Genomic DNA, 17,660 nt, shown 5'->3' on the forward strand with positions numbered 1-17,660 from the left:
ACAGATCTGGGAGGCTATGGTTGCTGCTACACAAATAGTTGATCATCAACAGATCAAGAAACTGACATACTCCATGAATGGAAGGCTTATGACTGTTATTGAAAAATGGGTAGCTATTTTGGTCAATGATTTTTTTTTTTGAAATGTCAGATATGTTTATTTGTAAATTTTCAGATGTTCGTTTATTATCTTCACTTTAACAAATGAATATAAATGTGTGAAGATGGAAATTTTTCATTTTCATTTAGTTGCATAATAATTCTGCATACTAATAATTGCCAAATAATTATGCACAAGAGATATTCTCCTCAGAAAGCCCACACCTCACTTTTGCTTTCTTAAATATTCAGTTTCTTAACATTTTGGATTGACCAAAAGCACTGCAGTTTTCAATAATAAAAATTAAACATCAAAAGTACAACTTGCCTAATAATTGTGCACACAGCAGTGGTGGGTTCCAGATCCCGTTCCAACCGGTATGTTATCCTGGCGTCGTCCACATGGAAGTGCGCAGTGTGCACACATGCATTGTACCTGCCAGCAATGCCTCCACAAGCCTCCGCGATGCTCCAGCTGCTCAGCGGAGTGCCTCACAAGCGCTATACATGCCATGCATGTGCACGGAAGCACCAAAGGCTTTAAAGGACAGGTAAGGAGCTTGGGCGGGCGGGTGGGCCCTCCAGAGCACCATACTGGAATGGTACTCAGTGCTCCGGGCAGGCTTCAGTACGCCCATACCAGAGCGTACCGCCTGCAACCCACCATTGGCACACAGATGTATGTGTTTTATTCATATGGTCCAGAGTTGGGGAAAAATGAAAAACAGAAATTTTCTAGATGTCATGGTCATTCAAAATATTGCTTCGATGAAGAAAGAAAATTTTAAAAGCAATGCCATTGCATAAAATCATAAGTGGAACAGGATTTTTAAAATAACTGGAGTAAGAAATAGGAGAAAGCATTTCTTTTATTGATGTATGAGAATGCCTCTGACGGGGCTCTGCCCAGAGACTCCCATACTCTATGATAACCACTTTTTCAGAGGGACAAAGTGTTTTTGAATCTGTGCTATATTTATAGCAAGAAATAATTAATTTATGTATACAATTTCCAGTCCAATATGGAAAATTTATACTGCTTTAAATATTATGTGGCTCCTACTTGGTCAATGATATTCAGGGGAGCAGCTATTTCTAAATACAGCGGCTAGAAATTGTTACCTGCCATAAACATTTTCCTTTGCATTCAACTTTGGATGGCCTAAAGTGTGAAGACAGAAGAAAATGCCCTCCCTTTTCTTAAGAAATTCCTCTCTTTGGAAGCAAGGCTGGCATTTATGTTTCAGGTTTCAATACTGACATGAACTAGAGCTAGATACATACATACACACACACACACACACACACAAACACACACACACACCCTTGCACATTAAATCACCACATTTTCCTGACCTTCTTAAAAAGCTACTGTGCATATGGTAAATAACTTACTTAATTATATTTATTAAATGGAGTACCACTTTATTTTATGAACAATGGTTTATTTTATGAACAGTGAGCTAGATCCAGAAAGCTGCATGAGGAATTCTCTCAACTTGAAAGTAATACTAGTTATTATGTAATAGAAAACTAGTAGCTTTATGAAACTGAGAAATATATACATAGTGTCAGAGAAAACTTTCATCCCAGTGTCAATATTGAAAATTACAGGCAAATCATCATGGAGAACCCAAAATTGCCTTGATCCTCAAGTAAGGACAGAATATGATCTTTGGGACAGACTTTGTCACATTAGGAGTAACTGCATAAATGTGAATCAGTGACGTGCAGTCAGGTGAGGCAGGTGAGGCACAGCCTCACCACTCTCATCATGAAAAAAAAAGTAAAAGGAAAAAGCTGAGCTAGTTGCTGCCTCACCGTGGATGACTCTGCTTAACCTCACTGGTGCTCTCCCTCCCCAAGTGTAGTGACTTCCTCCCCAGGCCCCCATTCATTTCTCTCTCTCACACACACAGCTGGATAAAACTATATAAAAATCTAGCCCAGCTTCACTGATTACAAGTTTGAAAAGGCAACGTAGCTCCACCTGCAATCAACTCTGCTAAACCTCACTGGTGCTCTCCCTCCCCAAGTGTAGTGACTTCCTCCCCAGGCCCCCATTCATTTCTCTCTCACACACACACAGCTGGATAAAACTATATAAAAATCTAGCCCAGCTTCACTGATTACAAGTTTGAAAAGGCAACGTGGCTCCACCTGCAATCAAACTACACTTGGGGAGGGAGAGCACAAGCGAGCACTGAGGAGACCACAGGAGGAGGCAGGAAGCCAGGCAAAGAGCCAGGCTGTAGTACACACACTTCCCCCCAGCCTCTTTCTTTTGGAAGGCTCGGCTCTGGCTTCTCTGCCACTCCTCTCACCCCAGCCTGCCAGCAGGAGGTGGTGGGTGGGCTTTATTGTGTTCCAGGCATTTCCCACCCAGACAGCAGACTGCATTTGCAATGGTGGAGGTGTTTGGGAAAGGCAGCAGGGGAATGGGGGGGGGGGATGGCAGAGGAGCTGCTTTCAAGCCACTGGAAAAGATATCCAATCCAACTTTTGTGTGTGGGGGGGGGTTTGTTTGAGAGTGAGTGAGAGAGGGAAGGCGTAGGAGAGATAGTCCAATCCAACTTGTGTGTGTGCGTGTGTGTGTGTGTGTGTGTTTGAGAGGGGGGGGGAAGGGAGAGAGGGAGGAAGGAGGGGAAGGAGAAGAAAAAGAAAAAGAAAGAAGGAGCAAAGGAGAAAAACAAATGCTGTCGATTTAAATTGGAACTGAGCATGCCTGGCTGTGGAATTCTGGGAGTTGAAGTCCACAAGTCTAAAAATATTTGAAACCCAGCACTGTGTCAGTGCCTCACCAGTCATAAACCTCACTGCACGTCACTGATGTGAATTAATCTTTTAAAAAAGTGGTGTGCTCTCTCTTCCTATACAGTCTTCAGATAAAGACTGAATAGCTATTTCCTGGGAATGATCTGGCTGAATTCTTTCACAGAGTAGTTTACTCAGCTCCAGTTCAATATTTTCCTAGTTCATGTTACAAATAAATATGTCAAAAATCCTATTACATTAATTTTTAAGAGTACAGATATAATTTTTAATCTAAATTTTAACAGAAATATATATCCAGTTAAAACACAGTATTTAGAATAGAATAGAATAGAATAGAATAGAATAGAATAGAATAGAATAATAGAGTTGGAAGGGATCTTGGAAGTCTTCTAGTTCAACCTCCTGCTCAGCAGGAAACCTACCAATTGCAGCCCCTGCAAATATAAGCCAATGAGAATTCTCTCTGATGAATAATTAATACAGAGCTGTATTTCTGTATGATAGGTATTGTGGGACTGGGTGAAGCTGCATGCCTGCTGTTACAAGACTTCTGGGTTAAAAGTCCATGCGGTTCAGCTGGTGGGCCAGTTTGCGGTGCTGCTACGTTACTACCAGTGGAGATCCGGAACTGTGTTATGTAACTTCCGGTGAAAAGGACTGTGAGGCATAAAGGGGAAAGGGTGATGATGTCACACTACTTCCGGTAAAAGGGGTTGTGGATAAGGCAGGAGGGTGGAGGGTTATGATGCTATAAGCCTCCAAGCCGGGGTGGGTTTCAGCCTGCCTTACTGGCGATACACTAGTGCATGTGCTTCGTGCCTATGCATCCATGTTGGATGCATGTTCTGTGCGCAATTCAATGGAAATTGTTCTGCGCATGCACGGAACTCAATAAAAGATGGCAACAGTGGTGAGCAGGGAGCTGGTTTGGAGGCATGGCCAGCCTGGGTCGCTCCCGGTTCTGTGACCCAGGCCAGCATTCCACTAGTGGTTCGGCCAAACCAATCCAAACTGGTAGGAACCCACCTCTGCCTCCGAGCGAGGGCCCCCTGGATGTGATGTGAAGGGGAGGGGCCAAAGGCTCACTAAAAACAGTATATACTACATACTATTGGCAAGATTTCTATTGTAGCCATGTTTCACCTTGTTATAACTCTGAACACCAATCGATATTTCAAAAGGATTGGTAGGCAGAAAATGTGAGCAAATGAGATTTATTGAAAACACAGGAATTTGTTACTCGAGTTTGGCTTAATTCCAAACATACCTTGTTACTCTTTTTAAAAATATAAACTGGTCCCTGGAGTTCTCCTCCTATCTATTCATGTTACAAAAAACAGTAAATCTTCAGTTTTCCTAATGGTAGAACAATGAATTAATTTCAGACAGACAAGATAATCCATTGCCTGAAAAAATAATCCCATCATGTATCTTCTTTTGGCTCTTTGAACATTTTTTTAATGCTGTAAGTCTTGATCCAACTGATATTAATAACAAAAAGTATTTCCAGATTTAATAGTCTCAAAGATGCCCGTTGAATCTGAATGCATGATTCAGGTTATGGTTATGAGTTTCACATAAAAATTATGGATAGCACTACATGAAATATAGCAACCACTCATGACACACACATATACGTCACATGGCTTTGCTTATATAGTATCTATGCTTATCCATCCATATTTGGCACAAAAGATAATGTTTCTATTTTCCTTGTCCCATTCTCCAACTAAAACTTTTATCTTTCTGCTTCAGTATAGGCTTTTGTAGAAGCACATATCATATATAAATTTTCAGAGAATAAAATGATTTATTTTAATTATATTGTACTCTCATAGATTTTAATACAATTTAAACTTGCTAAAGTTTGGATATAAATGGACACTACCTGTGTCAAAAATTCCATTGATTGCCAGGTCTCTCCACCTTTGTTGATAGCAATAAATAAAAGGGAATGTTTTTTCTTTGCTGTTAACTTTGTCTCTTAAGGAGCATCTTCGTTCACAAAGATAATCTGCGAGTTGTATAAAACCTGAAAACTTCATGTACTTTTTCTTTTCCCATCTGCAAGTTATTTCTATCCAATATTTTTGTCAAAAAGAATTGAACTTTATTTTTTAGTCTGTTTTTCATTTTTATGTAATTAAAATGGCAATTTTAAAAAGTGGCAATAAAAGATTGCACAGAAATGACCGTATGCTCATTTTATCAGAAACAATTTTGTAATAATGTATTGGGATTATTTTCTTAGAAGACTGTGGGTGGAACTGTAGTGTCCAGCTTACACTGTTTTGCATGTGACTCCATTGGGAAAAAAATTAAAATAGAATTAAAAGCTGCATATAAAATACTTTTTATTTCTTCTAGAGTAGAAGTAGACTAATATCACTAAGAAAAGTCTGCCATAGGATTTCACCACTATTTCCAGTAGTGATTTATAAATGAAGGTTGATTGGAAAAAGAATTTACACAGCTATATGAAGTAACTTGTCCTTCAAAATCCCCATGTTTAAGGCTTTAAAAGTCACCATCAATATTTTTATCTGTAAACATAACAGAAGCCAGAAAAGAAATGTTAACATTAGTGAGATATGTTTCAAAACAGGCCATATTGTTTCAAACAAATAAATTGCATTCCCTAATTTTGCATTAATGCTGCATTTCTGTACCTGCTTAAATTTACTCCCATTTTAACAATGTTAAAATCTGAGATTTTTCTATTGTAGAGACATTCAGAATCAATTTTAAAAAACCTTCCTTATACATACTGTTCTCATCAGATCTGATGACAGCCACTGATTTAGATTGATTTTAAAAGGGAATGGGGCAAATTCAAACAGGATTAGATGTCAGGACTTACTTGTCCTGATGGCTATATATCCACTTCCTAAATTATAGCCAGAATGCCTTAAATATTTGCTGCTATAGAAAGGGGTTAGGAGGAGAGTGGGAAATTTACGACAGCCATAGAACAAAAGAAAAAAAACCCTACAATAAAACTTAAGATGACCATTGTCAATTATAGCACATAGACAGCTGGATTTACACATAGTGTATCAAAGCCAAGCAACACTTAAGGATACTGAATTGCCCTTGTAGTCTAATAAGTAATTGAGGTAAAATAAGTCAGAATATACCCCAGGAATATAGAAAGGAAATGGGAAATCAACTGCACTAAGAGTCTCTCTAAAATTGGCAGAATCACAAAACTATAATTTCTATTATATCTCCCTTTCATTGTTTACCAATTTTCCTATATTTCCCCTCCAATATTGCTGTGAGGAGAATGCTAAAACCAGTTGTTGTATTTCAATAAAAGGTGGTAAGTTGCTAAAATTGTTTATATTTGTTGTGAAAAATAGTGAAGTTTTTTCTTTAAATACTTCGTTTCTTTACTACATTCATTTCTGTATTTCAATTTTTTCCCTTTTCTTCACTTTCTATTTTTATTTCTTTTTGTTTGCGTTATATTTTTTAATTGTAATTAATAATAATATTACTATAAAAATAAAATTTGGAAACTGCTGTTAATAAATACACCTTGGGAACAAGTTACATAATCCAATTAGCCTTTTATAGACAGAACTCTTTGTTTTAAAGTTGGTCTGCTCTAACCACAATGGCAAGACATCATCTGATTGGCACCATGAGATGATACAAAATGCATTGTTCAATTGGCCTGTGGGGCTGATTCAGCAAGGCTCTTTTTATGCTCCACAGAATCAGTGGGGGTTTTCTTCTGAAGTAATTAAAACTATCATTGTCTTCAAATGCAGCATGTTTATAATATGTTGCATCCATCTAACTTGAATATTAGAAAATTACAAACATATTTCTGATTAATCAGATTCTATTTAAAGAAAAAGAATAGTACATCGGCTCCCTTAAAAGATTTAAAACATAACTTCTGACTGTCAATACATCTTCCTGGGAGGAACCCATTCCTCTTAGCAGTAGTTAACTCAGCACTGCCTTCTTTTCTTTCTTTTTCCTTCCTGCTTTCCTCTCCTTTTGTGCTTAAGCTAGTAATGTAACTCGATTATTGAACTAAAGCTAGTAGAAGGTAAGACACTGTAACAGTTCACTGTTTCCTCACTTCTGCTCTGCATTATACATTATTTTTCTGTATCTCTCTAAGTCATCTTACACAGATACAATATATAAACAAAATTACTATTTTCAAGAGATTTCCCTTCTTCCTATGGAAGGGGGAAAATGTCCTTCTGATTCAGCCATATTTTAATATTTCATACAAACACATAAGGCCACAATTTACGTAAGGCTCAAGGTAAACCTAAATCAAACACAGATGTCCAAATATATATAGCTTCCCCACTCCCCGATTAGTTCAACTGACTCCAGGGTAAGCAATTAATTTCAAAAGATCTACTGTAGGATACGTGATTTGAGGATTACTATTCATAGATAGTATAACAGAAATATTTGTAAAAAAAAATTAAAAAAAATCATTCATCAAACCTATGCTTATTAATGTTTTTTTCAACTAAAGAGTGTTTTTTCCCTTATTTATTGGAACTTTCCATAAGCCAAGAGGGAGGATTTGAAGATATCTTGCCTCATGTTCCCAGAAATCAAAGACAGGAAATAGAGAATGTTACACATTCACATGAAAAAAAGCTTTAGAAATTATATAACTACTTTGAATATTTCCCTTCTGATAAAGCATTCTCCTCCTTCTAACTACCCAAACAGTCCATGTTACCTTCATGAGTCATTTAGAATAACCAAATCATACAGAGGGACCCTTTACCTGAAGTCTTTCTCATTTAGAAGCATCTGGGCCAGTAATAAACTTTTTTACTATGAGTTCTGTGGGCGTGGCTTAGTGGGCGTGGCAGGGGAAGGATACTACAAAATCCCCATTCCCTCCCCACTGCTGGGGGAAGGATATTGCAAAATCTCCATTCCCACCCCACTCTGGGGCCAGCCAGAGGTGGTATTTGCTGGTTCTCTGAACTACTCAAACTTTCCGCTACCAGTTCTCCAGAACCTGCTGAATTTCATCCCTGATCCGGGGCCTTAATAATCTAGATAGAAACTCTCATACACCACTACTGTCTGCATTTCTTAGTTTACATTCTTTTTAAAGTAATCTTTGGATGAGGTAAATGATAACTGATCTGAACACAATTTGATGACTATTATAAGCAAGATTTAAATGAGCCCTGAGGGATATTTACTCCTTTTGGAGATGTGGCACCTAGGTTTCAAATGTAGTACCAGCTGTCATGACGGATGAATCCCAGATGGATGGCTCCTGTCATTCAGAAGATCTTTACAACTCGCAGAGATACTGAGAAGTTTTTTGTGAGATTGGGCTGTAGGATACAGATGGGAATATTGCCTCTGCACTAGAACGTATCACATATACAGGGACGGGAGTGAAATTTCCCCAAATGTATGATACTGGGAGACTTCAACCTGTCTAATTTGTGTATAATATCGATCATGCTTCTTGGTGGTCTTTAGTGGAACTGGAATTTGGAGAGGGGGAGCATTGATCCTAGTCTATGATAGTATTTTTCCGGCTAGGTCAAGCAATTGGGACTAGGAGGCACAATATTGCAATTGTTCTCCTTTTTCCTTCAGGGCTGTTTTATGGGCTGATATGGGATTTAACACTTTCTCCTATGTTAGCCAGCAAAAATACATTGGCATGATTAACTGCTTTTAAAGAGAACTATGCTGAAGGTGGGAAACTGATTTTTTTGTAGAATATGGGATTAATCCAGTTTTAAGTGCCACCCAGAATTGTCTGCACTGTGTCTGCGGCTGTCTCTGAAATCTGAATGCTAGATAGATCTTTAGCTTTGGAAATTACATATATACAACATGCAACATGTTTAATCATATATGATAAAGACCTAGCAGTTTCATTCACTCACTATGCTAATTTAATCTTGATGAATCTAGTGTATCACCACTTAGTTTATTGATTCATGGTTTAATATAGTGTACAAATGCAGCCACAAAATCTCATTGAAGCCCATGCAAAATGTTTTATTTTGGTGAGTAATATCAATCTTAAGAAAATGTGCCAACCTGGAACAGCAATCTTCCCTACTGTTGGATGCTCCATCTCCATCATAAGTTTATTGTGCAGAACCTAAAACATAATAATAAATAAATACAGTGTGATGAGGGTGATTTTAAAAACATTTTAAAGTCAATAATATAGACAATCATTATTACTTATATGTCTAATGACTGTATGGGCATTGCAATACTTGGAACTTTGGGCAAGGTTCATAAATTCCTTTGTTCAACATCATCATAACAACTGCTGAACAAATGGTCATAAGTTGATGACTACTCATAGAGGATTCTGGAAGAAAATTTCTCAATTGGTTATTTCAAGAATTTTTACTGGTAACATAAAACTGACTTAGCAAGTATACAGTTTAAAGAAAGTGAATAACTAACAGGGCAGATCAGACATTTCCCCCAAATTCACATATTTAATGTGATTAAAATTAAATAGCCACATGTATATCTGAGCTTTCTCAGTTCACGGCATGCCTGAACAGCTGATTTGCATTCTTGTATTGAATGCCAAACAGGGCTGGAACTGAGTTTTAATAAAATAACAAATTCAGCTATTTTTTGTGCAATGCAGAAATGCTTTCTTTTTTGGATGATGTCCACATTGTAAAGGATTTTATAAATAATTCAACCATCTAGTTCCAGATATACATGGGCAGATGTACATTTTGTATACATAAAAGCAAAAGATGAGCCTCTTCAATAATATTACTACCCCAGACCAAGGAGTATTCAGACTTGGCAATGATTCAGATTTGAAGCAGAAAAGGCAATTCCAAGCTTGCTTGGATATATACATTGCATGTGCTTCCATTTCTTTAAAAATTTGATTCCATGAACACATTAGGCTCATCTGTTCTTCAGCTCTGGATCACTACCCAGGCCTATAAAACAGTGATGGCGAACCTATGGCACGCGTGCCACCTGTGTCAGGGCACGCGAGGCGCTGCCCTGTCAGCTGGCCAGCGCACATGCGTGCGCTGGCCAGCTGAATTCACCATTTTTAAAAACCATTTTTTCACCCTCCCCAGGCTCCAGAAGCTTTATAGGAGCCTGGGGAGAATGAAAAGAGCCCCCCTGGCCCCCCGGAGGCTTCAGGGACCATCCAGAGGCTTCCCTGAAGCCTTTGGAATGCTTAAAACGACCCTCCGAGCAAACTGGAAATGACTTCCGGTTTGCTCGGAGGGTCATTTTGAGCACTCCGAAGGCGTCAGGGAAGCCTCCGGATGGTCCCTGAAACTTCCGGTTTGCTCGGAGGGTCGTTTTGAGCGCTCCGAAGGCATCAGGGAAGCCTCCGGATGGTCCCTGAAGCCTTCGGAACGCTTAAAACGACCTTCCGAGCAAACCAGAAGTGACCTCTGGTTTGCTCAGAGGGCCTCCAGGGGGGCAGGGGAGGTTCTTTTCGCCCTCCCCAGGCTCCTATAAAGCCTCTGGAGCCTGGGGAGGGTGAAAAAAGCATGTAAAAATGGGGTTGCGCCTGTTGTGCGCACATGCGCACTGGGGGCTCACGCATTGCACTATGGGTGTGGCACGCCCACACACAACCCCCCTGTGCTCCCCCCACTTGTGGCACATGAGCCAAAAAAGGTTCACCATCGCTGCTATAAAACATCTATGCAACAATGGGCGGGGCTTGATGTCACGATGACACAACATGCAATCTTGGGGCTACAGGATTGCTGTTGATTTCTCTGTTGCTGGATGGTCCTTTTTGGATCTAAACCATTCTGAAGGAATGGTGATAGAGAAGAGCATGTCCTGCTGATCTCAGGGACATTGCAAAGTCCATGATCGATCCAGGAGAAAGCTCTTTTTGCCGGCTACAAGAAAAACAGTCAAAATGGCTGCAGAAGGTTTGGACTGTCCCCTGAAATGGAAGCAGAACAGGAGAGATGGTGTGTCGAAATGGTGAGAAAAATCCTTATTATTAGAGAAGAGAAAACCCAAAAGACTTAGTTAAAATAAAATTGAAGACAGAAGGAAGTAAGCAGCGAATTAATCCTGGTTTAAAACTATTGTGTTATCTTTTTCACTTTAATTTTGTTTGTTTTCTATGGATGGACTTTTTACAAATGCCTCTTACTTTTAAACTGGACTGGTCTTTTTTTCCCTTCTTCCTCTATACTTTTTCCATTTTTTGTATTTGTGGATTAAAAGATTCTTTACTCGCAAGGCTCGGCTGGATCGTAATCTTTAAACATTTTTTTGTTTGGAGTTAGAAAAAGAGGCAAAAACAGAGGGAAGGGATATAATACTGCCATCTAGAGGCTTGGCAACATCTGATAATACAAAGCTATTGGCTTTGTTAACTGAAAGGGTCAGTGGAAAATGTCTTGTTTATACAGGTGTTTGTTTGAAGGAAAGAGAAAGCTTTGACCTGAAAAACTTTACCAAATTTGTTTGAAACCTAGCAAAAGCCTTGGATGTTTTAGTGGCAGTGTTTATAACCTGAAAAAATGGCCCCATATGAAGAAGAAAAGGGACTAACATTGCAAAGAATTATGCTAGAAATTCAAAAAGTCTTAATAATCACAGAGAGAATTGAAAAGAGACTTGAAATTATAGATCAAAATACAGAAAGTATGGAGGGAAGAGTTGAGAATACTTATAAAACAACGATGAAATTTGAGAACAGAGTTCAAAAAACCACAGAGACATATGAAAGTGATAAGAAAATTGTTGACTCTGACAGCAAATCGAGAGTGGAGGGAAACGATAAGTGTGAAATACGGAAAGGAGAGATCGATGAACTGAAACTCTATCTCAGATGTCAAAATGTAGATGAAGAAAGAGGAGAAAATTTAGCATTAACAATGAGAGTAATTTCGGCAGAAGCACCAGTGATAACAAAAGTCAAGCTGATGAAAGGAACAGATAGAGGGTTTCTAATCTTTATAAGATATGCAATGAATAACAAATTGTCAAAAGAAGTCCACATAAGACTTATCAAGAAAACACTTAGAATACAGATTCTACAAATGGCAAGAGATATTGGACTGCACTATTTCTGGAAGGATACAGGATGATGAAATGAAATGTCACAATAAAATTTAGTTAAATGTAGTTAAATTTTGAGTACTATGTATAAGACAAAGTAATAATAGCTATAGTCAAATGTTGTGGCCCAGCAGGAGCCGTTGGAGCTGCCACCAGACTCCGACAGCGAGGGTCCCTATGAGTCGGCTCTGGAGGATGTGGGGGACCCTGGACAGGGTTCCGACTCCGAGCAGGGATCAGAGAAGCTGGTTGGCCACCAGGAGGCGCCTGAGGCATGGAGCAGTGGTGAAAGCCAAAGGGAGTGTGCTCCTGATGTCACGCCTTGGAGCAATGGGGAGGAGACAAGGGAGGATGAGTCAGACGTCAGCAGTGAGTAGTTGTTGGATGCTCGTCACCATAGAGCTAATAGGCGTCAGTTGCGCAGTTACAGGAGGTAATTGCACTCGGCTGATGGTAATTAGACTCCTCTCCAGACTATAAAAGGACTGCTTGTGCACACACCCTTTTGCAGAAGTCAACGCATTAACTACTGTTGGAGAACAGTATTGTGGCTTGGCAGGCTGGATTGCTGCTGAAGCTTATCTGTGTTGGATTGCTGCCAAGGACCTGTCTGTCTGTAAATAAATTCTGTAACTTATCTTTGGCTCGGAGTGTGTGTTGGTGGGGGACGAGGGGGGTCAAAACAGTCAAATAAATGAGTAATAATGATAATAAAGCATTTATATATACTAGATTGATAATATGAAACTTTATACAAACTGTAACTGAGGATGATGGAGATGATGGTGAAAAACCTTTTATAAAAGATAAATAATTCCATATAGAATAGAATATAAAGATGTAATATCATTGGATGATTTCAGGATGATGTAATGAAATGCCATAATATAAATTTACTTCAAATTAATATGTTTCATATAAAAATGATGTAATAATAGGTATGCTTAATGGATGTTTAACTATTATAACAATTTGTATACATGTATATTAGATTGATGATACTAATAATGGAAAAATCATGGAATTGAAAATTATTAGAGAATGTTATCAATGCTAAAATAATAGAATGACAGAATAGGATATAAAAAATTCTTTATTATTGGATATATTGAAGATGATATAATGAATCATTATAATATAAATGGATACATGTTTAGAATACCTTATTTAAAATTGAGAAACAATAGTGATAATCAAACAAATGAAGTATAATAATAATGTATACAAAGATATTTGATTGACAATATGAGATTTTTGATAAAGCTCAAGTGACGACTATGGAAAGGACGCAGAAAGACCTTGTAACCCATTGACACACTGTATGCAGTTGAAGAGGTTTTCATGTTATATGTTTTGTGTATTTGTGTTTGTTTGAAAATAAAAACTTTATTTAAAAAAAGACATCTTTGCAACATCTTTCAACTAAATAATATCTATGCAACTTTTACAAAAAGTATCTGACCACTCAACCTACTATAGCACAACCAATGCTAGCAGTGAAGAACCAAAAAGGAAACAAAAAGGCCAAAATATATCCTCACCAATAATCAACACCGCAGACATTAACATCAAGATTAATACTAGACCAACAATCAAGAATGAAACAACATCTCAAACAAGGAACTACCAATGCAGATAAATGAGCTAAATGGTACATAACAGCCTAATTAGGAAACCACCAAGACCAATCTCACCAACACCAACATTTCAAGCCACTAATACATAAAATGAGAGCAAACCCCATTCCCTTCTTGTCCTGATAATGTTACCTAATTTGGTAATGGAATATCTGCCAGAAAGCAACCAAGTTCAGAAAACACTAAAGATTCCACAATTCAATTCTGTGGAGAATATTTACAAATATTCTCATCTATCCAAATAAGAGAGATCACTGACACAGTATGATATGAAAAAGGTGAATATTCATAGTCCATTGTGTCATTATATAATTCTATTTCCTTTTTTTTAATGTTCAAAGTTGCTGAAGTTTTGTGATCACCTAAATAGTGTTACTACATAGTTTCTCTTGTGAGAGGTTGGGTTGTTACTTTGATAGTAGAACACTTGATTGATGTGGGTAATTTTACAATAGACATGTTCTAATTTGCCATCATTACCTCTGATGGGGAGGATATCCAGGAATGGTAATGTGTTCTTGTTTTCTTTTTCCATAGGGAATTTTATTCCTTTGGCTATATTTATGATTTTGTGTGTGTTCTCTAGTAATTCTTTTTTTTTTTATTGTGATAAAGGTTTTATCCATATGCCAGAATGGGTTGCATGCATGGGAATGCTATAGGTGTTACATTACGGTCTCTTCTATTGGTTCTGAAAGCAGTAATCCCATGGGTGTTCCTTTGATTTGTTGATATATTTCTCCACCAAACTGAAAAAAGGTTATTAAGATCCATGATACTGGGTATTTCAATCCTGGTCAATTTGGTTAGGTCAGGCTGCTGTGTAGTAGTACTGTCATAGATTTTTTTGGTTAATTCTGGTTTTATGGATATAAGCGCTGTCATCAAATGAGACTATGTTTTCATCTTCTATTTCTACATCTTTTATTCCTTGGAGGTACTGCAGTGGTCAATGGATGGAATATTTGCTGCCCTGAATGTCCAAACTTTATTATCAATTTTTAAAGTGATGTCATAGGTTAAGGTCTCTGGTAATAATACAATTGAATAGAGAGATATGTCTGGCTAGTGTGTTTTGGGGCATCCATAGAAGTATTGAAGGATGAGTCTGTACTGGTCTTGTTTGGTGATTTTACTTTTTTTGATAAAGTAACTGGGATTTGTTGAGTTTCTGTATTGGATTGGTGTTCCACTGGAATGGAAGTTTCTTTGTCTTCTAATAATTCTTTCACTTTTTGTATATATTGTGATCTGTTCATGATAACAGTGATTAGAATTTTGTCTGCTGATAGAATGGTGATAGTTTGGTACTTATTTGAGCTTTAAAGAGCTAGTCTGTCCTCTGCTTGGTTTTGTTCTTGACTTCTTCTGGTTTGCGGTATGATAGTTTGTTTGATGCTTTCTTGGGTCTCTGTGGAAAGGTCTGTGGTTTTAAATGCTCATTCTAAGGCTGCAAAGAATTCTAGTTGATTAGCATCATGTGTGTTATAGTTCAGGCCTTTCTGTATTCTGCGGTAGATAGTGGGCAGCTGGGCATGTTGACCACCCAGTTGATGCTCATCTAGAAACAACAATCCCACACTCTCTAGTTTCATACTAAAATATGAAACAGCTGTCAGGCAGATGTTCCACTGCATCAAACGTACACATATTCTAGAAACTGTTAGATAAACAATGTTTTCATTAGTTAGTTATTATTATGAGTAACTGAGATGAAATTGTTCTCTTCATCAAATCAACTTCTGAACTAAAAAAATCTAATGTACAATCAGTTCCCCATAATTTTGTACTCAGATGGACTATTTTCTCATTTTATTGTGAAAAAAGTATTGTTGCAAATTTTCTTACTTCTGAAGTATTTCATTAATATTTTCTATTTTATATCTTATACATAGAATCCATTTTTATTCAACTTCATTAAACAAAACTTTAACATCTATATAATTTAGTTTGTTTTTACTGACATACAATATAATGTTATTTGTTTATTATTGCATATTTTACTTTTATTTTCCAAATATATATGGCATTTCAATAATCAATAATTCATCAACTGCAATAATATAAGAATACCAATAACTAGACCAGATGGCTTACATCCCAGAGTTCTGAAGGAGGTGGCGGATTTATCTCAGAACAATTGTACCATATCTTTCAAAAAAAATGGAGCATCGAGAAACTACCAAAAGATTGAAAAAGAGCTGGTGTGGTTCACATCTTCAAAAAGGAAAAAAAAACAGGAACAGGAAACTACAGACCAATCTTCTTAATATCAATATTGGGAAGATACTGGGAAAAACAGAACTGTGAACATCTCAAAACAAATAAAATCATAAGTACTGGCCAGCACGTGTTTGTTAAAAACAGATCATGCCAAACCAATCTTATTTCATTCTTTGACAAAGTGACTAAATTAATAGACCAGTGAAATTCTGTGGACATGGTATACTTAGCCTTCAGCAAGGCATTCAACAAAGTAGATCACAAGCTAGAAAATGTGGAGTAGACAGCAGCAGCACCAGATTTGCAGCTGGCTGACAAACTAGTAGTCTTTAATGGTACTACATCCACATGGAGAGAAGTAAGCAGTGGGTACCACAAGGCTCCATCTTAGGCCTAGTATGCTTCAATATCTTTATAAATGACTTACAGTAGATGAGGGAATAGAAGGGGAACTGATCAAATTTGCAGATGATACTAAACTGGAATAGCAGGAATAACCAACACTCCAGAAGACAAACTCAGGATCCAAAAAGATCTTGACAAACTTGAAACAGGAACCCTATCCAACAAAATGAATTTTAATGTGAAGAAAATAAAAGCTTTACATGTAGGCAGGAAAAATCAAAGCTATAAGTACAGATTTGGTGAGACCTGGCTCAAAAATAGTAACTGTGAGAGGGACCTTGGAGTCCTAGTGAATGATCAGCAGAATTAAGGGATGACATGATAGCAGTATTTCAGAGGCTGCCGTAGATAACAGGGGGTCAAATTATTCTCCAAAGCACCAGAGGGCAGGATAAGAAATAATGGTTGGAAACTGATCAAAGACAGAAGCAACCTGGAATTAAGGAGAAACTTCCTAACAGTAAGGACAATTAACCAGTAGGACAGCTTGCCTTCAGAAGTTGTAGGTGCTTCATCACTGGAGGTTTTTAAAAAAAGACTGGTCAACCACATACCTTAAATCATATAGGACTCCTGCTTGAGCAGGGGGCTGGACTAGAAGACCTCTAAGGTTCTTTCCATCTCTATTCTGATTGAATTCTGATTGAATTAAGTATGAAAATAAATAATGTGAAATAGCACCTCATCTACTGCTGCATTTGAGTACTTTAGTTATTTTTATGCACTACTTCCATGTTTCTAGGTGAGTTGGCAAGAGTTTTTCACTTACAGTTATAACTATCAACCTATATCAATTAATTCCAGAGAAATAACTTCCTAATCAATTTAATTTCATTTAGTTTCTAAGTACTTTTTCCATAGCAGTTTGAGAATATCTTTTTATGTGGTGTATTTCTATAGTGGACCAGCAATATTTCAAAATGAGCAAAAAGTATGTTTGAAAATAAAATAACAGTGTAATAAAGCATGTACATTTAAAAACAAACAAACACATTAACCCTTCATTTCAGCTACAAGCATCTGGTAATAGAAATAATGATACTGTAAATATCCATACGTTGAATTATGTCTTTTGTGTCAGTCATATATTTAGGCAATAACAAAATATATAGATGAACAGCTATATAAATTTATTTAAATAAAAAATAAGCCTGATGCATGGCATAATTTGCCCTCCTGTTTGTGACAATGCTTTCAGTGACATGGAAATTTACTCAGTACTAATTAATTTGTTAATAATTCATTAATTATTATTGTGATGGGCCCAACCCTCTGGAATGACCTCCCCCCCGACATTAGAACCACTACTGACCTCCGCTCCTTCCGGCAAAAATTGAAGACTCACCTGTTCCGATTAGCAGGCCTGGCATAATTACAACTGTCCCTCCTGGCAAATGTATTAACTGGTTATTTTAGGGGTATTGTTTTTAACTTATTGTGTGTGTTTTAGGGGTTCAAAATC

At 37.4% G+C, this 17,660-nt stretch overlaps 1 protein-coding gene across 3 annotated transcripts in view; it reads right to left on the reverse strand.

Moving 5' to 3' along the window:
* The window catches only part of SUGCT (succinyl-CoA:glutarate-CoA transferase), a 337,147-nt gene that overhangs the window by 14,820 nt on the left and 304,667 nt on the right, over nt 1-17,660 (reverse strand). Inside the window, exons 13-14 of one of the 3 annotated variants that reach the window (XM_081932606.1) lie at nt 8,937-9,000; nt 5,375-5,416 (exon numbers count right to left, since the gene is read on the reverse strand). The exons of 1 other annotated variant lie outside the window; for it this stretch is intronic. In XM_081932606.1, the coding sequence (XP_081788732.1) occupies nt 5,391-5,416; nt 8,937-9,000 (90 nt within the window). In that variant the 3' untranslated portion in view covers nt 5,375-5,390. Of the gene's footprint in view, nt 1-5,374; nt 5,417-8,936; nt 9,001-17,660 lie in introns of those variants that run through there. One more of the 3 variants, XM_081932604.1, reaches the window with a different exon arrangement.

Source organism: Natrix helvetica (assembly GCF_964273705.1).
Source record: "Natrix helvetica genome assembly, chromosome: Z".
Classification (NCBI taxonomy): Eukaryota; Metazoa; Chordata; class Lepidosauria; order Squamata; family Natricidae; genus Natrix; species Natrix helvetica.